The following is a 25168-nucleotide window of genomic DNA, read 5'->3' as shown; positions in this document are numbered from 1 at the left end:
CCCTGGAGGAGCTGCAGAGTTCCACAGCAGAGACTGGAGTATTTGTACATAGGACGACAATAAGCCGTATGCTCCATAGAGTTGGGCTTTATGGCAGAGTGGCCAGAAGAAAGCCATTACTTTCAGCAAAAAACAAAAAGGCATGTTGTTAGTTTGCGAAAAGGCATGTGGGAGACTCCCAAAATGTATGGCGGAAGGTGCTCTGGTCTGATGAAGCTAAAATTGAACTTTTCGGCCACTAAAGAAAATACTATGTCTGGCGCAAACCCAACACATCACATCACCCAAAGAACACCATCCCCATGAAACATGGTGGTGGCAGCATCATGCTGTGGGGATGTTTTTCAGCAGCCGGGACTGGGAAAGGTCAGAGTTGAGGGAAAGATGGATGGTGCTAAATACAGGGATATTCTTGAGCAAAACCTGTACCACTCTGTGCATGATTTGAGGCTAGGACGGAGGTTCCAGAGGTTCACCTTCCAGCAGGACAATGACCCCAAACACACTGCTAAAGCCTTTCAGAAGTTAAATATAATAATAAAAATAAAATGAACCAAATAAAGTTCACCACTGCGTTTCTTGATGTCGGATCGGATTCGCTGACCTCCGTGTGATGCAAATAAAATCACAATGAATCCGTCTTTATACAAAAGGTGGTCGCGCTGCCAGGTATACATCTCAATTCACGAGCTCAAGAGAAGCAGCAATCTTCTTTGACACAACCAACACACTTGAGTCCCGCTGGACAGTAGCCTTTCCTCAAAGCAACCTTCCTACGGAATCAAAGTTTTGGGTACATGATCATTTAAGGCGTGTTATTCACGATTTTATTGTAAGTATAATAAAAGAGTTTCGTTAGCTCGACTTTGCGGCCCTTCACTATGTACCCGAAACTTTGATTTTGAAGGAAGGTTGCTTTGAGGAAAGGCTACCATCCAGCGGGACTCAAGTGTGTTGGTTGTGTCAAAGAAGATTGCTGCTTCTCTTGAGCTTGTGAATTGAGACGTAAACCTGGCAGCGCGACCACCTTTTGTATAAAGACTGCTAAAGCAACACTTGAGTGGTTTTAGGGGAAACATGTAAATGTGTTGGAATGGCCTAATCAAAGCCCAGATCTCAATCCAATAGAAAATCTGTGGTCAGAATTAAAGATTGCTGTTCACAAGCACAAACCATCCAACTTGAAGGAGCTGGAGCAGTTTTGCAAGGAGGAATAGGCAAAAATTTCAGTGGTAAGATGTGGCAAGCTCATAGAGACTTATCCCAAGCGACTTGGAGCTGTGATTGCCGCAAAAGGTGGCTCTACAAAGTATTGACTTTAGGGGGGTGAATAGTTATGCACATTGACCTTTTCTGTTATTTTGTCGTATTTGTTGCTTGCTTCACAATAAAAAAACATCTTCAAAGCTGTGGGCATGTTCTGTAAATTAAATGATGCAAATCCTCAAACAACCCATGTTAATTCCAGTTTGTGAGGCACCAAAATACGAAAAAAGTCAAGGGGGTGAATACTTTTGCAAGGCACTGTACTGCTGCTTTTAGGTTTGCAATAGATGATACCTCGGTAATTCCAGCAAACCTTGCTTGTTATTGGGGTGCAAGTGCTGTGTGATACAGCCATTAACAGGGTGTATTACTAGGAAATATTTGTATGTCTTATTAGCCCTTGTACGGTGCAGTTATATGTTCTAAAGCATTTTTTGGGGTGTATTAGTGGAAAAAAGGGCTTATTTGCTGTTGTGTGGTGAAGTGAGAAAATTACAGACTTTTTTGGGGTGCATTAGTGGAAAAAAAAGTATTACTAGCCGTTCAGCGGTGCAGTTATATGTTCGGACCCTTTTTTGTGGTGTATTAGTGGAAAAAAGGGCTTATTTGCCATTCAGCGGTGCAGTTATATGTTCTAAAGCCTTTTTTTTTGTGTATTAGTGGAAAAAAAGGCTGAACACCGGAGGGAAGGGGAATAGTAACTGGGCCTGGAAACTAGGGAAGAAACAGATCACCTGCTAGACAACTCTAATCCGGGCCCTAACTATCTATCAATATGAATAGACCTTGAAGATAGGAATATTCATATGCAGGATACCTAGGCCTTTATATCCCTATAAGGCCCTGGAAAAGGTTTGGACCAGAGACAACCCATTCCTCCTCAGATGGACGAATGGAAGTCTCTGTCTCAGGCTCAGATACAAACAACAGGGAATATAACAAACACAAACAAACGCAACACTTAACTTCTGTAGAGACGGACGAGCAGGAACACCAGAGACAAACTCGCACTAGCTCAGCAAAACCCAAATGAAGCTATCTACCGCATAGTCAGAGGGGTGAGGTCAGACTATAAAGTGTAGAAGTGATGACCACTGAGCAACAGCTGAGAAAAGGGAAGTGGTCATTAACCCTATCAACACTGAATCAAGAGAAATCATGGAGGCTGTTAGATTCCTCCACGCTCAGCCAATCTCCTTGATTTCCTGACATCAGTCACCTAAGGGACCATGACAATTGCAGCCTTTTTTGGGGTGTATTAGTGGGGAAAAAAAGGGCTTGTTAGCTGTTAAGCAGTACAGTTATATGTTCTAAAGCCTTTTTTAGGGAGTATTAGTGGAAAAAAGGGCTTATTAGCCGTTGTGCTGTGAAGTGACAAAATTATTTTTTTGGGGTGTATTAATTTCCTTTTTATTAATTTATTTGATCTAACAATATGTCAGACCGAGAAGTGACAGGCCCTGCACAGATAATGGTATAGTAAGGACCAGCACTCGCTTCAGTAATAATTTCAAATAGATTTAATGGTCACATACAAATGATAAGTGACGCGTGCGTTTCGGCTACTGTGAGCCTTTGTCAAAACATGTTTTGACAAAGGCTCACAGTAGCCGAAACGCACGCGTCACTTATCATTTGTATGTGACCATTAAATCTATTTGAAATTATTACTGAAGCGAGTGCTGGTCCTTACTATACCATTATCTGTGGATCTTCCTCCCGGGACGCGCGCACCGCACCGCTGAAAGCAGAAGTGCCGCTTGTATCTTCTCTAGGCCCTGCACAGAGTCATAAATGTTTCTGACGCAGGCACAGGTCACAGCAGAGTAAGGGGGTGTGGCAGCAGGAGTCACTTCAAGAGGCCTGAGCTCCCGGTGTCATATAGCGGTCCTGTCTTGACCAGCAACCCAGCAGTGCTTGAATGGTTAACTCGGTCATCCACTTCGTCCCAAGTGACATCAGACACCCCCAGCCAAGAGTTAGTGGGTTCATCAGACACAATCCTTAGTTGGCATGGCCCGGGAGCAGGCCCTGTTCCCTCACCTGTCCTCAACCTGCCTCTGTCCTTTTCTGTTCCCTCAGCCAGACAAGTATTATATGCTGTGGGCTCAGTTCCACTTTACAGCGAGGACGAGCTACTAGAGGACAGTCAGCAGTTACTGCCCAGCCAAGATCTGGAGGAGACATCCGCCACTTCCTCCGGTAGGCTGGCAAGTGGTGATCAGGAGAGTGGTGTGCGAGCTGGTGTTACGAGCGGTCAGGCTCCTGGCTCAGAGACTGCTGAGAAGGACATCAGTGACGTGCAGACAGTACTCGATGATGTAGCTGATCGCAATTGGGAGCCGGGTGACTAAGGGACTTCATCATCATCATCGGGAGAAGAGGGTGGCAGCTTGCGTGTGAGGCAGTGGCGGAGCCAGGAAGTCAGTAGCGTGGCTGGGAGTCAGCAGGGTGGCAGCAGTGGGAGCCAAACGTGCCCGGGGTAGACCACCCGCTTCGCAGGAGTCTACCTGCCTGGAAAGTAGTGGTGCAGGGGTTCACGGAGGCAGCGACTGTAGCAGTCAGTCAGTGTGGAGTGTTGGGGGTAAAATCACTTACTCGGCGGTGTGACAGTTTTTTGTTAAGCCACCGGAGGAGGTGAACATGGCCATTTGCCAAATCTGTGGGCAGAAGGTGAAGCGTGGCCAGGATGCCAATGTTGGCCCCACGGCCCTGCATCAACATATGCAACGTCACCATAAAGTGGCCTGGGAGAACCGTGGCTCCAATGTGGTGGTCCAGCCTGCCGCAGCCACCGCTGCATCACCCAGTCGCACGCATCCGATTTTAAGGCAGTCAAGAATCCACCATCTCAGCTGAAGGGAGCTGTCTGTCCTTTCCATCATCTGCTGATCCTGATGCTCCTGCTTGTCAATCATTCCATCAGCAATCAATCACCGAAGCGATTGCCAAGAGACAACAGTATGGGTGCACTCATCCAACGGCGCAGAAGCTGAATTTGCTTCTGGCCAAGTTGCTGGTGCTGAAGTCCCTCCCTTTCCAAGTGGTGGACTCTGCACCTTTCAGAGAACTAATGGATTGTGTCGAGCCGAGGTGGAGAGTCCCAAGCTGTCATTTCTTTGCCAAAAAGGCAGTACCAGTCCTGCACACGTATGTAGAACAGAAGGTGGGCCAGTCCTTGAGCTTGTCGGTGTCTGCCAAAGTGAACGGCAGCACCGACGTGTGGAGCTGTAATTACGGACAGGGACACTACATGTCCTTTACAGCCCACTGGGTGAATGTGGTTCCTGCACACCCACACCAGCAACTTGGCCAGGTGACACCGCTTCCGCCTCCACGTTCTCATGCCATTGGTCCTGTGACAATGTCCGCCTCTGTCTCCTCATCCTCCACCGTGTCCTCAGCCTCCACTGCAGGGACAATTCACAGTGCCCCTCCAGCATACCACATGTGCATGGCACGGTGGTATCATGCTGTTCTGCACCTCATTTGCCTGGGCGAACGGAGTCACACAGGGAAGGAACTGCTCCATGTCTTTCATCAAGAAATCGAATCCTGTCTTTCTCCACGACAACTCAAAATCAGAACTATGGTGACCGACAACGGGAAAAACATGGTGTCGGCGCTGCATCAAGGAGGGCTGAGCCATGCGCCCTGCTGGTTCCAGAAGTCTTCCACCCATCTGCAAGACATCCTAAAAATGGCCAAGAAACTTTGCATGCACTTCAGCCACTCGTGCACATCCCCCAACATAGGCTGATATGCAAAGTTTTTACCCTTTGGAATTCCACCCTCTATATGTTGGACTGACTATATGAACAGGGAAAGGCCATAAATGATTTCTTGATGATCCAAGCGGACAGCAGTACTCCCCTGTGTAACTTCGATGTCAGCCAGTGGCAGCTCATGCTTAACACCTGCCGTTTGCTCAGGACCTTTTGAGCATGCCACGTTATTTTTCGCCAGGACTATGGGATGAAGAGCATCATTCCACTGCTTCATACCCTGGAACATATGCTGTTAAATCTGCCTGGTCAGGGGACTGGAGACGTGGCATGTACATCTCACGGCCACATGAGCCCTGTGGGGGCTGAACTGGAGAAGGAGATTGGAGCACAAGCGATGTGTAGTGAAATGGGTGGTTTTTACACACAGGTGACAGGAGAGGAGGAGCAGGAGCAGCTGGAGGAGCAAGAGGGAGATGAGGAAGACAAGGCAGATGACCCAGACACACCGTGGCAGTATGCAGTGGAGATGGAGGCAGGGAGTCCCTCCGAGTCACTTGCACAAGAGGGATGGCTTTTTACAACCGCCGAGAAAAAGGACAAACTGAACTACTATAGAGACATCCTATGTAGTCAGTTGGCCGCTGCCTATCTGCGCCATCGTTCATCCTCTCTCATCCATCCAGGTCTGACCGGGGGGTCCTCTGCGCTCTTGTTTCACTGCCATGGCTGCTGTGGCGGGATAGATGGTTAGGAGCAGTACCAGCTCCATCAGCAGCAGCTTGAGTCTGAGTCGATGATGAGCAGCTTTCTTAACCCGCCTAGTGAAGAAACTATTCACCAGCAGCAGCAGCTAGACCTGGAGCAGAACCTGAACTAGCAGGTGGTGGCATACTTGGACAGCACCCTCCCACCCCACATTGAAGATCCGCTGAACTACTTGGCAGTCAAACTGTATTTGTGGCCGCAACTGGCCGAGTTTGCTCTGGAAATGCTGTCCTGCCCGGCCAGTAGTGTGGCATCACAGCGGGTGTTTAGTGCGACGAGGGGCATAGTTACCCCAAGGAGAACTCGCCTGTCCACCTAAAATGTGGAGAGCCTGACCTTTGTCAAGATGAATCAGGCTTGGATCAGCCAGGATTACCACCCCCTAATGCCTGATGCATCAGATTAGATCATCCATGCTGCCTCACCCAATCTTTGACAAAAGAGACCGGTTTCTTCTGGCTACGTGCCTCAGCTACTATTCTGATGTTGCCACCCGCCTGATGTTACACATCTGATGCCAAGTGCTCCTTCTTACATCCACCATCGTCAGGGGGTACGGTTATTGCCACCCACATCCCCTCTCTGTCACCGGGTCACTGTGTGGTCTCCTGATGCTGTTGCCTCTTCACCACTCAGGTCTCCTCATGCTGCTGTTGCTACCTCCACACAATGTCATTGTGCCACTCTGTGGTCTCTTCATGCTGCTGCTCCACACTCTGTCATTCTGCCACTCTGTGGCCTTCTCATGCTGCTGCCACCTCCACACTGTCACCTTGCCAGTCTTTGGCCTCCTCATGCTGCTGCTGCACCTCCACACTCTGTCATTGTGCCACTCTGTGGTCTCCTCATGCTGCTGCCACCTCACGACTATGTCACTGGGCCACACTGTGGTCTCTTCATGCTGCTGCTACCTTCAATACTATGTCTCTGGACCACTCTGTGGTCTCCTCATGCTGCTGCCACCTCACCACTATGTCATTGGGCCACTCTGTGGACTTCACAGGCTGTTCCCGCCCTTCCCACTCTGTGACTTGGCCACTAGAGTCCCTGTTTGCCCTTGTTGACATCATCATTTATTTGACCCCTCTTCTGATCTGTCAGAAGGAAGGAAAAATTAGAAGCAAAATGGATCCTGTCGATGTAGCAGCTGTAAGGCTTGTATGGTCCCATCAGAATTGGCTTATAATTTGGTAGCCAAAAGCAGTAGTGGGTACAAAACACAGAAGACATCCAGATATTCAATTCACGTGTCATCTCTTTTTTGGATCCACTCCTGTTTTTTTTGGCTTTAGCAATACTGATGGATTACTGACCAAATGCTGTCGGAGTGAAGGCGGATGCTCCACAGACAGAATCTGTTTTTGGGGGTTATTTTCTGAGATATCAGAGGAAGGGCAAAATAATCAGTGACATCAACACAAACTTAAGCCTCATTCACACGTCATTCACGGACGTGTGCTGTACGTGTTCTCCACGGACAGCACACGTCCCCATTCATTTTAATGTGTGTATTCACACATCAGTGTTTTAGCACGGTCGTTGGATTTGTGTTTTTTAGCACGGATGCATGCTCTATTTTGTCCGTGTTCATGAAAATGGTCTATGGGTCTCTGAAAACCACAGATGCCATCCGCGTTGCATTCGTGTTTCATAGATCATTAAGAAGAGATTCTCAGAAAATTATTTTTCAGCTGTTCAGTGTCAGTGAAACACGGATGCTACACGGACAGCAAAAAACGGACACACAAACCCAACATGGATCCTTCACTGACAGCTTTACGGATGCATCACTGACCACCTGCTCACTGATTTGAGCACGGACATCGACGTGTGAATGAGGCTTTACTGCGGACACCCTCTCCACTTTGTCGGGGGGCTCTACTTGTATAAGCGTTTAATAGAACAGGTTCTGTAGACATCTATGTGGAATCAGCTAACGACCGTGTAAAAGGAGTGTGCTTCTTCTTGACGTTAACATTAACCTGTAAGGCTGAGTTCACACTTGAGTTATTTGGTCAGTTTTGGCTCCGCGACTGCCCAAATAAGTGAAGTGTGCAGTGATTCTAAGAGCGACGCCTGTCATCTGCATGTCATACTGACTCACAGTATTATTTCACTACCACAGCAGACTCCCTATGCATGTTACTGCAAGGCACAATGTTCTACACCACTATAAAGGCTCTCTGCATTTTTAACGTGATTCACCACAAATAAATTCGGATCAAATCTTTTCGGAACATTCGGCGAACCGGCGGAATAGAATTTTTGAGAAATTCGCTCATCTCTAATTTCCATCAATGATTGTGAGCCCAAACCAAGAGTGGAGCCTCCAGAGACATAAGGTGTAAAGGAAAGATCTGCACCTGTTCTGTGTTTAGAGCCGCCCCTGGTTTTGGCTCAAAATCACTGCTGACTGAACACTGACGTGTGAATGAGGCATTACTTTTAGGCAGTATTAGTAAATGTGGGCCTGTATGTTTGGAGGATGATCTTTCGATGCTGATCGCTGTTATTCTTGTGTAAATGTATGAAATAGAAAACTAGTAAAAATTGCTCTATTAATCTATCATCTCAAACATTCTTGAGATTTCAGCAGAGATCCCATTTTATTAGATTAAGGTGTGAAGGTGTGAAATATACAACAATGAGAACAATTAAAGGGCAAATTAAATTTCTCTGTTGGATTACACAAAACATTAAGTTTTCACTTGGAAGCTTTAAAAGGCTCCTGTTTCTAGATATTGGTGTTACTGATACAGTGCTCCCTTGCTTTTTTTTATTCCCCATCAGAACATCCACAGAATGCATCCAGTGTCGGTAGAGACACATTCTCAGTAGCCCAGTCAGAGCTCTTAATCTTGCAGCCGGGTGGTGGAGTAATTCCTGCTAGTATGTAGACCAGCCAATAAGTGTCTTTTTCTCACCAGCACAGGACACATTAGATGGACTTTCTGACAGACAGTTGACTGTCAGAAAGTCTATCTAGTGTGCCCTGTGCTGGTGAGAAAAATTTTGACAATTTTTCTAAATTGCTCATATAACTTTCATATAATTATTATTAAAGGGGTTGTCCAAGTTCAGAGCTGAACCCGGACATAGCTATAATTTCACCCAGGCAGCACCCCCTGATGTTAGCATTGGAGCATTTCATGCTCCAGTGCTCTTCCTTGCCCTGCGCTGGAACGCGCAGGGCAAGGGCTCTTTTATTTACAATAACACACTGCTGGGTGGAAGCTTCCGCCCAGCAGTGCGTTCTGTGACGTCACCGGCTCTGATGGGCTGGCTTTAGCGATGGCCTAGCCGTTTTACAGGCTAGGGCAGTGCTAAAGCCTACCTATTAGTGCTGGCGACGTCACCGGGCTCACTGCTGGGAGGAAGCCTCCGCCTGGCAGCCCTAAGGAGAGCCTGGTTCATCACCGGAACTCCATAAAATGCCTTTGCCCTGCGCGATTCAGCGCAGGGCAAAGGAGAGCATCGGAGCATGAACTGCTCCGATGTTCTTGTAAGGTTGCTGCCTGGTTGATATTCTGGGTGTGTTCGGGTTCAGCTCTGAACCCGGACAACCCCTTTAAAAAACAAAAACAAAACAGCAGGGTCAGCCATAGCAAGTTATTAACAGCAAAATCCAGACACGAGAATACTTTTATAAAAAATTATTCAAGTGGAAAACTTGGCAAAACTTCTTATGTTTTATGTGATGTATTAGAGTAAATTAATATTTATTTGTGGGATATCTTTAACTTTGCTTCATTTGTCAAGTACAGTATATACTGGAATAGCCTTGGATTTGGAAGACAGGCACAGTTAAAGGAGTTCTGCAGCCAGTACATATTGATGACCTGTCCTCAGGATAGGGCATCAGTATCTGATCGGTGGGGGGTTCTGAATCCTGGCTCCCCACCAATCATCTGTTTAAAGAGTAAGTGGCACCCATATCAGCACTGCCTCCTTACACTGCACGTCATCTCATTTGTAGCGGCGGCATAGTGTAATTAAAAGTGCTAATCCCATTTAAGTGAATGGGGTGAGTACTTGTAATTACACTTTGGAGACAACGCGGAGGGTACTCTTGAAGAGTAAGTAGTCCTCGCACAAGCGCCTCCTCCTCTTCAATCAGCAGCTGTGGGTTGTCGGGAGCCCGATCAGATACTGATGACCTATCCTGAGGATAGATCATCAATATGTACTGGCTGCACAACTCCTTTAACGCATTTCACTATGTAACATAAGTTGTATGTAAATGCTATCTAAATTTTCCTTTCAGGTTCAAAAGTTCAAGGAAATGTTTAAAAAGAAGAAGAAGAAGGAGGACGAAGTAAATGAACCCCAGTCCCCAAGCCCAGACAATCAGCCAAATGGTGAGATCCCAAACTCAGGCCCTATTATTTATTATATCTATGAGTCAGAAGAAGAGGACGATGAAGATGATAAGAAAGACGAACCTCCTCCAGAGCCCCCTAAGCCGGTCAATGACAAACCTCATAAATTCAAGGATCACTACCTGAAGAAGCCTAAATTCTGTGACGTGTGTGCTAGAATGATTGTCTGTAAGTTATCCTTAATACTTTTTTAGTTTCAGAAAGGTTGTAGTCACAGCTGGGACTAGCAGTAAAATAGCATAAAATGTTCCTTTTATCTTCTTTAAAGAGAACCTGTCACCATGAAATGCAGTGCGCTCTGCAGGCAGCATGTTATAGAGCAGGAGGAGCTGAGCAGCTTGATATATAGTTTTAAGAGAAAAGATTCAGTAAAATCTGTAATTTTTTCATCTTAACCTCTCTTCTATCTATGCTTAGGAGTCATGTGGGTGGTCCTATAAGTGATTGACAATTCTCTCTGTATGACTAAGCATACAGAGATAGTTGTCAGCCACTGTGACCGTGACAGGGGGACATCCACTTCGTCTACAGGAAAGAAGGTTTCTACACCAACATAGAAGGGGATTCTTTATGGTAAGAGCAGTGAGACTATGGAACTCTCTGCCTGAGGAGGTGGTGATGGTGAGTTCACTAAAAGAGTTCAAGAGGGGCCTGGATGTATTTCTGGAGAGTAATAATATTACAGGTTGTAACTACTAGAGAGGGGTCATTGATCCAGGGAGTTATTCTGATTGCCTGATTGGAGTCGGGAAGGAACTTTTCCCCCTAAAATGAGGAAAATTGGCTTCTACCTCACAGTTTTTTTTTTACTTTCTTTTGGATCAACTTTGCAGGATAACAGGTGGAACTGGATGGGCATGTGTCTTTGTTCAGCCTTACAAACTATGTTATTGAGTAGGACCTCCCACATGACTCCTAAGCATAAAAAGAACAGAGGTTTAGATTAATAAATTACAAGTTTTATTGAATATTTCCCCATCAGTCTGCTCAGCTTCTCCTGCTCTATAACATACTGCCAGTAGACTGCACTGCATTTTCATAGTGAATGGTTCTCTTTAGAGGAGTTTTCTAGTAATATTGATTTTTAAGCAAGTGTCCACACCCTGCCCCCTGAAATAGAAGATTAATACGTACCTGCACCAATCCGCTCCATAGTTACATGCACTGCTTCAGCCAATGACTGGCAGTGCGTAATGGATGGAACTGGTAACTGCAGTGATGCTCCCATTGAAGTAAATAAGAGCCGCGTGTCACCATTGCTCTTGTTGCTCCCAAGTCAGCTCCTTTCTGGGGCCAGACCCTCCCTGGCTGCTTTGATTGATAGGGCCCGACAGTGGCAAAACAGCGATAGAGGGACTTGCCACAGAAATGATTGGTGATTGGGTGCAACAGGAGCAGTGGTGAAGCCCACATTGCACCAAATGCCTAATCTGCATATTAAGAAAAAGCATCATAACATGAGAATGGAGCCTCTGATCAACAAAAGAAAAACAGCATCTTAATAAGGTGAATCAATGCTTTGTCTCTGTGCAAACAGTTAGATAGGGAGGTCACTGTTGACAGATTCCCTTTGAAGAAACTATATAGTATAGGAGACGTTTATGGATGTTCTCGAAAAGATACCAAATCATGGTATTTCTCAAGTCCTACTGGGACTAGTACCACAGCTGAGTCCCATTCACTTGAATGTCAATAGTGCGTTGCAGTACCAAGCGCAGCCACTACTCACAGAAATGAGTAGCGCTTGGGTGCAACAAGAGCAATGGTGATGCCCACATTGCACCAAAGGCCTAATCTGCATATTTACTTGGGAAGAAGCCTTGGATCAACAAAAGAAAAACATAATTTTAATCAGGATAACCCCAGCTATGTGTCTATGCAAGCAGTTTGTGTTCAACTGAATTATTGGGTCAACGAATTGCTGAGTTTTTGAGTGACATTACAAAAAAAGGCCTCCACTAATTTTAAAGTTCTTATCGTTCTGTTACAATATAATATTGGGGCACTTCACACTGTTGTTTCTCGGTTGTATGTATAATTCCAATCATAACAATGGTGCCTACTAATGTACACTGTTATTAGGCTCAGTTCCAGGTGCATGTGGGCTCATGGCTTAAAGTAGACTATCCCACCCTTGACTTGACAAGTATAGAGCATATTTACCCAGATAATTGTGAGCCCTGGCATCTAACCAGGTTTGCCTATTGCTGCTGACAACCCTGACAGTGATCTGTAAAGAACAGAGCATTATGTCCATGGTCACACAATGTTTTTTTGTGGTAGTATTCTCTGGTGATTATGGCCTTATACAGTTGTCATTTTCTCCAGATGTTTCTTTAGTCCAACATAACAACAACTACAGTGGGACTCTCAGAGATTGGTGGCATATCGCTAGGACATGCTCCTAGTGTCTGATAGGTGCAGGTCCCAGAATGGAGCCTGAAAAGTGCCAGAGGGCGCACTGCACATGCGCAGCCGCCCTCCATTCATTCACTCAGCTATTTTCGGCAGTCTAATTGAAAAGAATGGGAAGGGCACTGCGCAAGGACGGCCACCACTCCATTAATTTCCATGGGGCTGGCAGAAATAGCCGATCTAGTGCTCAGCTATTTTCAGCGCTTCCATAGGAATGAATGGAGGATGGCCACGCATGCACGGTGGCATACCAGGTCCTAGCGATATACCACCAATGTCTGAAGAGTCCCACTGCAGTTGTTGTGATGTTGGACTAAAGAAGCATCTGGAGAAAATGACACCTTTATAACCACCAGAGAATACTACCACGGAAAAAAAAAAAACATTGTGTGACCATGGACATCATGTTATTCTAAGTAAAGGTGCAAGTTTCAGAGGTGGGACCCGCACCTATCAGACATTGGGTGAATATACTAGCAATATACCACCAATGTCTGAGGTGAGACAACCTCTTTAATGTCACCCGCTTCTACTGGTGGTTCATGTCAATGAGATAATACAGTATTTGTTAAAAAAAAAAGTTTGCCATTCCAGAATGATTTTAACAGAAAAGCATGGTAGATGTACAGTAGTTGATGACATTTTATGTAGAAACCATGCAGAAAAAAAACATTAACTTACGTTTTTTATTATTTGCCTTTATTTTGTTTGCAGTAAACAACAAATTTGGACTGAGATGTAAAGACTGCAAGACTAACATTCATCACCATTGTCAGTCCTATGTGGAGTTCCAGAAATGTTTTGGGAAAATAGTAAGTTCTCGAAGTTTTTCACACAATCTTATTCACTTGCTACCAACCCTACCAATGTAACAACACATTAAAGGGTTTCTGTCACCTGAAAAATGGGTATTAATCTGGCTGACATTAGCGATGTGCTAATGTCAGCTGAACATAACTATATTAGTGCCATCTCACTGCCTGAGGCCTTTATTGAGAAAAACAAATTCTTATAATATGCTAATTAGCTTCGGGGGTGGGGGGTGGACGTTGCACCTGCTCTTAGAGGCTCCGTTTGCCCACCTCTTTTCACGCCCTTCTCTTGATTGACATGGCCAGGGCAGCGCTGCTCTTCTCCCGCCAGCCGTGTCTACCCTCTGCCACAATGTGTCCACTCACCCCTCCGACATCACATTCAAGCCATAACTCTGCCCCCTTTTCCCTGCTCCCAGCACGAGGGCGCCCCTCTGGGCACCTTACTGGCTCATTTGCATACCAAATAAACTGGATTATCAGAAGATAGAAACATCTATTGCTGAAACAAAGAAATAAGTTACTAAGTGCTATTAGGCCATGGCTTTACTTCAATAGCGATTATCCTGGCGACAGATTTCCTTTAAGAGCAGTTTTCTTTTTAATACTTTTCATTGAATTGCCTTTTGTAAAGAAGAAATCAATGATACAATAAAGAAACAATCCAGAGTTACATTGCATTATGGAGACTAAAACAGAAAGAAACCCATTCATGTTTTTGTGTGGGCATCTACAGTATCATAAGATTTGATCTTTATAGATCAACAAAGGAGGGACCCTCCATTGAAATGTGGCACATGGCCCCATTTTTCTTAAATGAAGTTTACTGTTGAGACTAGTGCCCCAGAACCTGACTTTTATTCAATTTATTTTTTATTTTTATAAATGATGGAGAATAGGGAATAAGGGTCCAAATGAATCACATATTACAGTATAATAATGTATATTAGAATATGTATAGTATTTCTGCTTCTATGGAAGCTGCAAAGAGGAGAAATACAATTAAGGAAAACATTTGTACTTTTTACACTCACAACAAGTTAAAGTTAAAAAATGGATCAAGGAAGCAATCTTTTAAAAAATGGGATGATGTGTGATTGTGAGATTGAGCATTGAGCATCTGTTATAAGAGTGTGTGATACTCATCCCAGGAGAGTTTGAAGTTTCCAGTTTCTTGCCAATGCTAGTATAGTAGCAGCTAAAATTATAAGACTGATGACAATTTTGTAATGTTTAGGGATTGACCAAATGTTGAGGAAACCAAAGCAGGCTTGGGTTTGATTGAGGTGTCAGGTGTAGTACAAAAATGTCTTGCTAAAATAAATAAGCAGTAGGAAAAAAAAAACCACATATGGAAATAGGTGCCTTTCTGCCCCCCCCCCCCCCCCCTCTTCCCTCAGAATGAGTTAGGTATTATTGATGCAATTTAGGAAATTCTGGCTAGGGTAAGATACCATCATAAAATGATTTTTTTGGACTGTTTCTCTATGAGAGAGTTTTTTTTTCCATGCCTTTCAGACCCAGCTCTATGTTATTAAAGAGGTTGTCTAGCCTTTACTAAGGATAGGCCACCACAAGCTAATCTGCAGGGGTTCCACACCCTGCACCCCTGTTGGTCAGGGAAGTCGGTTTTGGAACTACACAGCCCTGTCAACCTTATAGTGGAGGGATCTTATTACTACAGCGCTGCTCCCACTGAAGTCCTGAGGATAGGCCATTAATGTCAAAATCCTGGACAACTCATTTAAAAAGGAAACCCATAAAACAATGGTGGAATTGTGTTTTTCCCTGATTTTACCCCACAGAAAATGTTTTCAAAGATCTTCAAAACGTTAACTTGGTAAGTGAAACGGTGCCATAAATAATACATCTCATCCTGCAAAAAAGCAAACCCTTATTTAGCTATGGAAGATGAGGGAAAACATAAAGAATAAAAACCGGCTGTGTCAGGAGGGGCTTAATTAATAATGGCCTCCGCTGCACTGCATAGACAAAAAATGCTGCTGGAGTACTTCTTTAATAGTGATGAGTGTCAGGGGCAATATTCGAATTCCTGATATTTCGCAAATTCGAGAATTATCTCAGTCATTAGTTTCTTGATTGCAGAAATCGGCAATTGAAAAATTGGCGATAAAAATTTGCATTACGAAAATTCGCAATCAACACTACTCTTAAAGTCAAAGATATTGCAGCCTTCTCATTGGCCCACAAGGTAGAAGCAGGGAGGGATCATGTGTACTGTTTAAAAAAAAATCTCGAATATTCGAAATCACGAATATACAATTGCAAGAAAAAGTATGTGAACCCTTTGGAATGATATGGATTTCTGCACAAATTAGTCATAAAATGTGATCTGATCTTCATCTAAGTCACAACAATAGATAATCACAGTCTGCTTAAACTAATAACACACAAATAATTAAATGTTGCCATGTTTATTTTTAACACACCATGTAAACATTTACAGTGCAGGTGGAAAAAGTATGTGAACCCCTAGACTAATGACATCTCGAAGAGCTAATTGCAGTGAGGTGTCAGCCAACTGGAGTCCAATCAATGAGATGAGATTGGAAGTGTTGGTTACAGCTAGCCTGCCCTATAAAAAACACACACCAGTTCTGGGTTTGCTTTTCACAAGAAGCATTGCCTTATGTGAATGATGCCTCGCACAAAAGAGCTCTCTGAAGACTTACGATTAAGAATTGTTGACTTGCAAAAAGCTGGAAAGGGTTATAAAAGTATCTCAAAAAGCCTTGCTGTTCATTAGCACACGGTAAGACAAATTGTCTATAAATGGAGAAACTTCTGCACTGCTGCTACTCTCCCTAGGAGTGGCCGTCTTGTAAAGATGACTGCAAGAGCACAGCACAGACTGCTCAATGAGGTGAAGAAGAATCCTAGAGTGTCAGCTAAAGACTTACAAAGGTCTCTGGCATATGTTAACATCCCAGATAGCGAATCTACGATACGTAAAACACTAAACAAGAATGGATTTCATGGGAGGATACCACAGAGGAAGCCACTGCTGTCCAAAAAAAAACATTGCTGCACATTTACAGTTTGCACAAGAGCACCTGCATGTTCCACAGCAGTACTGGCAAAATATTCTGTGGACAAATGAAACCAATGTTGAGTTGTTTGGAACAAACACACAACACTATGTGTGGAGAAAAAGAGTCACAGCACACCAACATCAAAACCTCATACCAACTGTGAAGTATGGTGGTGGGGGCATCATGGTTTGGGGCTGCTTTGCTGCATCAGGGCCTGGATGGATTGCTATCATCGAAGGAAAAATGATTTCCCAAGTTTATCAAGACATTTTGCAGGAGAACTTAAGGCCATCTGTCCACCAGCTGAAGCTCAACAGAAGATGGGTGTTGCAACAGGACAACAACCCAAAGCATAGAAGTACATGAACAACAGAATGGCTTAAACAGAAGAAAATACGCCTTCTGGAGTGGCCCAGTCAGAGTCCTGACCTCAACCCGATTGAGATGCTGTGGCATGACCTCAAGAAAGCGATTCACACCAGACATCCCAAGAATATTGCTGAACTGAAACAGTTCTGTAAAGAGGAATGGTCAAGAATTACTCCTGACCGTTGTGCACGTCTGATCTGCAACTACAGGAAACGTTTGGTTGAAGTTATTGCCGCCAAAAGAGGTTCAACCAGTTATTAAATCCAAGGGTTCACATACTTTTTCCACCTGCACTGTGAATGTTTACATGGTGTGTTCAATAAGAACATGGTAACATTTATTTCTTTGTGTGTTATTAGTTTAAGCAGACTGTGATTGTCTATTATTGTGACTTAGATGAAGATCAGATCACATTTTATTTGTGCAGAAATCCATATCATTCCAAAGGGTTCACATACTTTTTCTTGCAACTGTATATCACTATATTCAAAATATTCGCGAATTCTCAAAGTGCCGATATTCGCGATAAAAATTCGAATAGTTGTGATCAACACTAAGCTTTAATATCATTATTAGTGTTGTGTGAATTGAAGTCAAATGAACTGATTTCGATCCGAATTTCAGGAAAAATTCGATCCACCGCAAAGTCAGGAAGTTTCCCTGAAATGGCGGTAAAAAAAAAAAAGAAAAAATACACTCCCCTCATCCCTTTGCACGTGAAGAGGTTTTCATGGCCTTTTTGATTGCAGAAACTGTGCAAAAAACTTGCGAGGGGAGACGTATGACGTCACCACGTTATCATGTCACCGCAAGATTTTGTGCAGTGTCTTCAATTAAGATGGCCGCAACAACCTCTACGCGAGCAAATGGATACGGTGAGTATTTTTATTTTTACCCTGATTAACCCCTGAAAGGCCTAAATTGTAGCCTCTACATACTGTGCTTTGTGACGAAGTAATTCATGATTAATCCAATTTCTCTGTGAATTTCATACCTTTGGTCATCTCTAATTATTTTCATTATATTATAGCTGCCTTGCACTGAAGGGCATATTTCTGTGTGGTAAGGGTTGCTGTTGGGCCCTATATTATTTGCAGTGTATCCAGCATAAAAAAATAACGGTCTAAACTGCTGACAGTGCTGATCAAACATAAGCAGCAGTTCTCATCTTATGGCTTCCTTGTCCAGTGATGACTTTCCTGACACAGGGGCATGTACAGTATCTGCTGCAGCCAATTACCGCAGTAGCGGGTCAACGTTGAGGCAGTGATTGGCTGTAGCAGTCACATGCCTATGCCTCTGAAAGTCATACCTAGACCAGGAATCAGAGAGTTGTCGGGAACTCTGCTTTTTTATGTTTCAACAGCACCTTCATCCTTTTCTTGTTTCGGACAACCTCTTTAAGGCCATGAATATATACGTGCTGCCTCCACAATTTATGTTACATACAAATTATTACTACAGCACAGATTACACATTTCTGTGCCCAGAAAAATCATCCTACTCACACCCAATCAGTATCACAACTTGCAGTCATTATGAACAGTGTCCTAACACTCTGATTCATTGTGCATTCCGGAGGAAGAGCTTTTGACGGTCGTCCTTCTATCCAACGTATTTAGAAAAACGATATTTCTTTTAACTTAATAACTCTTGCTATGGGGTAATGCTACTGATATGAAAACGAACGGCACTTTAATGTAAAATCATGGAATATGGATTTCACACTTGTGATATTAAAGGGATGCTTTGGTTGTAAAGAAATCATTATTCAGTCACTGTGTGATAAAAAGTGATAACATTTTCAGATATACTTTGTGTACTAATTAATATCTCACTATTATCAAGATCACCGTCCGTGGGGCAGCCGCAGCGGATCGCGGATCCATTCATTTTAATGGTCCGCGATCTGGCTGTTCCGCAATAAAAACATGTTCTATCTTTTTGCGGAACGGAAGTACGGGACGAAACCCCACGGAAGCACTCCGTAGTGCTCCCGTAGGGTTCCGTTCCTTGCTTCTGTTCCGCACCATTCCGCATCTCCGGATTTGGGGACCCATTGAAGTGAATGGGTCCACATCCGTGATGCGGAATGGCCACGGAACGGCGCCCGTGTATTGCGGATCCGCAAATGCGGTCCGCAATACGGCAACGGGCCGCACACGTTCCGTGTGCAGGAGGCCTAAGTGGGATGAACTCTATTAATCCAGCCATAATGCCTGGTAAGGCTTAGCCCGCTGATTAAGACCATACCTTTCTTTCCTTGATCTGTTGATACATTCAGGAGAAATAAGGGTTTTAAAAAAAAAATGCAACATAGGTCTTTATTGCACCGTGGGTAGGCCCTAGCAATCTGTTGCACCTTAGCTACTGTGCTCTCTTCTGGATGCTTGGGAATGTTCAGGGAAGCAGGGCGGAAGAGCCAAGGTGCACTGAGTGGCTAGGGCCTACCCTCAGCGCACTTAAGACCTAATTTGCAGTGAAGCACATATAAATCATGTTCTTCTCCTGCCACAAATTATGGTAAACCGTTTTCATCATGACCTGAAAATGTGTCCTGATGATCTTCAAGTGACAGTGAAGGCAGGTTTCAAACGTCTTGTTTCAAAAGATAGGCACTCAACATCTGGGATCACTCTGAACACGCATTTTATTCATAAAATCACGTTATTTCCCTTAAAAATCTATAATAAAAAATCTATAATAAAAACCAATTGATACACAATACAATACAATCCGCGGTCAGTTGGGAAATCCCGGCTTGGTAATATGCTACCTCAGTCAAACCTCTGACTGTAAATAGCCCTTTTACAGCCAGTAAAAACCCATTTACTAAAAGCAAGAAGATCATTCAAGTGTGAGGAGCTGAAAAACAAATGGGGTCATTTATTAAGACTGGCGTTTTAGACGCCGGTCTTAATAGCCCCTTTAGCTGGCGGTGGATCTACCGAAGTTATGAAGTGGTGCAGGCCTCTCCATAACTTCAGCACATCCAGCGCCAGTTCTACATCTAAGCCAGCTTCTACGCCTAAAACAAGCATAGAATATGGAGAATGAGATGGGCCTGCCGGCCTGCCCGCTCCACACACACACACTTTTTTTACACCTGGCGTGAACAACAGGTGAAAAGTCACAGATTGTGGCAAAAATAACCTTTGCGCCAAAATCTTCACCAGATATTTCTGGATAGTAAATGACCCCCAAAGTCCATTACAAGGTTTTAGAGCTTTTCATTATTCAGTGATGAAACTTTTAGGGTCATTTATCAAACTGGTGCAAAGTAGAACTGGCCTAGTTGCCCATAGCAACCAATCAGATTCCTCCTTTCACTTTCCAAAGGAGCTGTCAAAGTGAAAGGAGGAATCTGATTGGTTGCTATGGGAAACTAAGCCAGTTCTACTTTACACCAGTTTAATAAATGACCCCATTTATTTTCAAAAGACCAGAAAACTACCATATAGAAGAAAAATGTATCTAATAATATTTGACTTTTTCTTTCAGCCCCCTGGTTTCCGCCGGGCATACAGCTCCCCTCTGTACAGCAATCAGCAGTACGCCTGTGTGAAGGAACTGCTGCCTTTCTGTGAGTTACTCTTCACGATTTATTCTAACATGGTAACTGTACGCCAATCATCTGAGCAGAGAAAGATGAATGGGATGTTAGCTCAGTCTGTACACGTTTGCCGCATATAAGGCTGCCTTCACACAACGCAGATTTTGTTGCAGAATTTTCCGCGACTGAAAATCAGTTCCATTCATTTGAAAGGGGAGGCAAGCATGCGGATTCCTGAATGGAACTGATTTTAAGACCACCCACACACAGTTACTGGTGAACGCACATAAGATCCGCAAAAATTTCCATGTGGATTTATGTGCGTTTTCTGCAGCATATCTGCACCAAAATCCATAGTTTTTTTTTGTGCGGATTTGATGCGGTTTTGCCACAGATCTCACTCTTCAATTGAAAAGGGTCAAATGCAGCTAAAACCGCAAACATAATTGACAGGCTATTAAATTAGAAAAACACAATGCAGGTCAATTTCAGCACGGAGAAAAACCAGTGTAATCTCATACACCTTGCTGGTACTACGCTACGTTTTTTCCACATGGGAATCTGCGTGGAAAAACCGCACATATTCCGCAACGTGTGCGAGTGGCCTAAAGGTATGCTCACACACTTGTTACAGAAATTTCCATGACTGAGAATATGTTCCATAAATCTGAAGGTGCCTTTTTCTGCAGCATGTGCATGGATTTCTGCAAACTCTATTAAAATCAATGGGGCAGTCGCAGAAATTTCGATAAAAAAATGGCCACATGTGAACAATCACTTATAATGATCTGTCGCTACATCTCTGCTGCCACCCTCCACAATATCTCCTTTCAGCCATCATAAAATGCTGAAGATAACTTATTGGTATACGGTATAGTGCTGCCAGGTGGTTGAATCGTTCTCTCCTTCCTTATATCTACAAGTATAGAAGATACAAAAGATATAAGATTTAAGTACTGAATGACAGGGGTAAGACAATGTCCCCACAGCAGCCCTAAGATATTGATCATTTACAAATTACACCATTGAAAGAATAGAATAATGAATAACATATGGTTTAATGAGTCTGTCCCTCAACTCTTGACCACAAGGTGGCACCATTACACTGCAACTAGGATTTCTGAGTGTTTGGATGATGTCATTCTGTGGGTAGCCAGCATGAGAGAGGATTATGGAGGTGTGCTGCGCCCAGAATTGAAAGTTGTTGTTTTTTTTAGTTTAAAAAGATAATCACAGATAAAACTTACCAGGCTGAGGGTACACAGGGACTTTTTTTTTTTTTTACTCATGGAAATATCTGATGATGTCTACACAACATGAAGCCACACCGAATCACGATGAGATCACAGTTGTGACGCCACTTGAATAGTGCCACATGGGAATTTTCTTTCCAGTGGGGAACAATTTTACTACAGTTTGTATAATTCCACACAACCTTGCCTGTTATCCACTTGTGATATCACAACAGATCCCCTGACTGACCCCTACTTGTGATGTCAGAGCAGCTCAGCTGACTAATCCCCACTTGTGATGTCACAGCAGCTCACCTGACTGATCCCCACTTGTGATGTCACAGTAGTTTAGTTGACTGATCCCTGCTTGTGATGTCACAGCACCTCACCTGATAGTTCCACACTTGTGATGTCACAATAGCTCACCTGACTTGTGATCTGACTGATCCCCACTTGTGATGTCACAGCAGCTCAGCTGACTAATCCCCACTTGTGATGTCACAGCAGCTCACCTGACTGATCCCCACTTGTGATGTCACAGTAGTTTAGCTGACTGATCCCTGCTTGTGATGTCACAGCACCTCACCTGATAGTTCCACACTTGTGATGTCACAATAGCTCACCTGACTTGTGATCTGACTGATCCCTACTTGTGATGTCACAGCAGCTCACCTGACTGATCCCCACTTGTGATGTCACAGCAGCTCCCTTGATTGATCTCTGCTTGTGATGTCACAGTAGCTTAGCTGACTGATCCCCACTTGTGATGTCACAACAGCTCACCTGACTGATTCCTACTTGTGATATCACAGCAGCTCACTTGACTGATCCCCACTTGTAATGTCACAGTAGTTTAGCTGACTGATCCCTGCTTGTGATGTCACAGTAGCATAGCTGACTGATCCCTACGTGTAATGTCACAGCACCTCACCTGATAGTTCCACACTTGTGATGTCACAATAGCTCACCTGACTTGTGATCTGACTGATCCCTACTTGTGATGTCACAGCAGCTCACCTGACTGATCCCCACTTGTGATGCCACAGCAGCTCGCCTGACTGATCCCCACGTGTGATGTCACAGTAGCTTAGCTGACTGATCCCTACTTGTGATGTCACAGCACCTCACCGGATGGTTCCCTTCTTGTGATGTCACAACAGCTCACCTGACTGATCCCCATTTGTGATGTCACAGCAGCTCATCTGACTGATCCCCACTTGTGATGCCACAGCAGCTCACCTGACTGATCCCCACGTGTGATGTCACAGTAGCTTGGCTGACTGATCCCTACTTGTGATGTCACAGCACCTCACCTGATGGTTCCCTTCTTGTGATGTCACAACAGCTCACCTGACTGATCCCCACTTGTGATGTCACAGTAGCTTGGCTGACTGATCCCTACTTGTGATGTCACAGCACCTCACCTGATGGTTCCCTTCTTGTGATGTCACAACAGCTCACCTGACTGATTCCCATTTGTGATGTCACAGCAGCTCACCTGACTGATACCCACTTGTGATTTCACAGCTGCTCACCTGTACAGTGTTCATTTTAGGACATGGTCAGATATCATAGTCACATATCAGAATAATGTCAGTGTGAAGCAAAATACTCACCCTGAAACCTGACCCTGACACCTGAGTTTGATTTATGTTCTTCATAGGTCAGGGTCAAAGTCAGAATGAGTTATAGATCTACTGTGTATTTCTATGGTAAATCACACAACCAAAGAAAGTCTATAGCTGAGCTTCTGGCTATGTGTCTGAAATGATGTAAGCTAACATGTTACAGTGTTATGAGTGTATAGCTCAGTGGTTAGGTTACTGGTTTGTACACTGGAGTTTTTGGGTTCAAAACCAATTAGCAACCTTAAAACAACAAGTTAATGTTTTTAAACATTAGATAAGAGACAAATTCAAGTGATGTGCGACGCTGGTGTCTGACTTTCCTGACTAGTCAGCGTCAGTGTCACAATGACATTTAGGTTTACTGTATTTTTATATGCTAAATCACATAGATAAAGAAAATCCCAGTCTAATATTAGGCAATTCTTTAGCTAAGTGGTAAGGCTGTTACATTGATTCACCTCTCTCAAGTGTGTGTGCAGTTTTTCCCCGGCGCCTCCCCAATGGCACTGACAGGAGAGTATTCCTGCCCCCTGGACAGGAAACAACACTTGAGCTCCAGATTAAAAAGGCCTCCTCTCCTTACCTAAGCCAGTGTTGTTTCCTGTCCACGGACAGCGCGGATGCTCCTGCCAGTATGGTGAAGATTTGCACGGCCTTGTTTTCCCCTGTATGGGAGGGCCGCTGCAGAGATCGGGGGCTCCGGGGATGCATTGGCTCCCTTCTCCGACCTTAGGCATAAGCCCTTTGGTGGAAAGCAGCCCCGGGCTTCTTACCCCTTCTCCGGGGTTGTGGATCCGACGCGACGGGCGTCCATGCAGGCGGGGCCTTCTCCAGGGCAGGAAGAGGTCCAAGAGCGGAGATGACGTCAGGACGTAGCGTCGTCACGTCACGTTCTCGCGCGGACGTCGCTGCATCCAGGGCGCGCTGGGGGTGGGAATTTTAAATATTCTGAGAACTACCTGGAGGATAGTGTGTTTCCCTGCTCCAGCATGTCTTCTCCTCAGAAGGATGTGCCCTCAGCCCGGTAAGCCTCCTCTCCTGTATACCTGTGTAGATAAATTTTGGGATGTGGAGCGCTCCTCTCTTTTACAAGTGCACTGATGGGTGCCTGGTGGCGAAGGTTAATATAGATATAATTTACAAGCCACCTTTTTTAAAATCAGATTTTTTAGGGCAGAGAAACCTCCACTACCAGGACACAGAGCGGGGACTCAGGACGCAAGAAGTGTGCTATATGCAGTAAGTCCTTTGTCTCAAAATCCAAAAAAGTGCAAAGTGCACAGAGAACATAGTATATGAAGAATCTCCCTCCCTTTTGAATTCAATGAGGGATACAATTTGCGAGGAAGTAAATGTGGCGGTGGAATCAAGGCTACCTCCCTTATCTCCACAAGCTTCCACTTCTCAGAAATCCCAGAGTTCCCAATTATACGAATTTGAGGATGAAGGGGAGATCCTTGATGACAGGTCTGTTTCCTCAGAAGACGGCTATGGGAGACCGTTATTCTTTCCAGAGGAATCGCAGAGTCTTTTAAAAACAATCAGGGCTACTATGGATATAGAAGACCCTAAAGAGAGCAAGTCGGTACAGGATGAAATGTTCCAGGGTCTGGGGGAAAGAAGAAGACGTGTATTTCCAGTACATAATAGTATTAAGGATCTAATCTCTAGGGAATGGAGAGATCCAGAAAAAAGAACCCCAGTTACAAGCTCTTTTAAAAGGAAGTATCCTTTTGCGGATTCTGATGCAAATTTTTGGGTTAAAACTCCCAGGATTGACGCCCCGGTGGCCCGTATGTCAAAAAAAATCCACCCTTTGAGGATATGGGCTTACTACGTGACCCCATGGATAAAAAATGTAAAAGCCTGCTTAAAAAATCATGGGAGATCAATACTGCGCTACTTAGCCCCAGTATTTCTTTCCCCTGCACGGCGATAGATAATTGTCGGTATGGCTAGGAAAATTAG

General features: G+C 44.3%; 1 protein-coding gene across 1 annotated transcript in view; it reads left to right on the top strand.

Annotated features, from left to right (window-relative positions):
* Positions 1–25168, top strand: part of STAC3 (SH3 and cysteine rich domain 3) — a 149665-nt gene that overhangs the window by 65849 nt on the left and 58648 nt on the right. The window contains exons 2-4 of the mRNA XM_040425721.1: positions 10024–10306; positions 13268–13365; positions 20289–20370. Of these exons, the coding sequence (XP_040281655.1) occupies positions 10042–10306; positions 13268–13365; positions 20289–20370 (445 nt within the window). The 5' untranslated portion in view covers positions 10024–10041. The remainder of the gene's footprint in view (positions 1–10023; positions 10307–13267; positions 13366–20288; positions 20371–25168) is intronic.

Source organism: Bufo bufo, chromosome 3, assembly GCF_905171765.1.
Source record: "Bufo bufo chromosome 3, aBufBuf1.1, whole genome shotgun sequence".
Classification (NCBI taxonomy): domain Eukaryota; kingdom Metazoa; phylum Chordata; class Amphibia; order Anura; family Bufonidae; genus Bufo; species Bufo bufo.
This window is presented reverse-complemented; position numbering and strand designations above follow the sequence as displayed.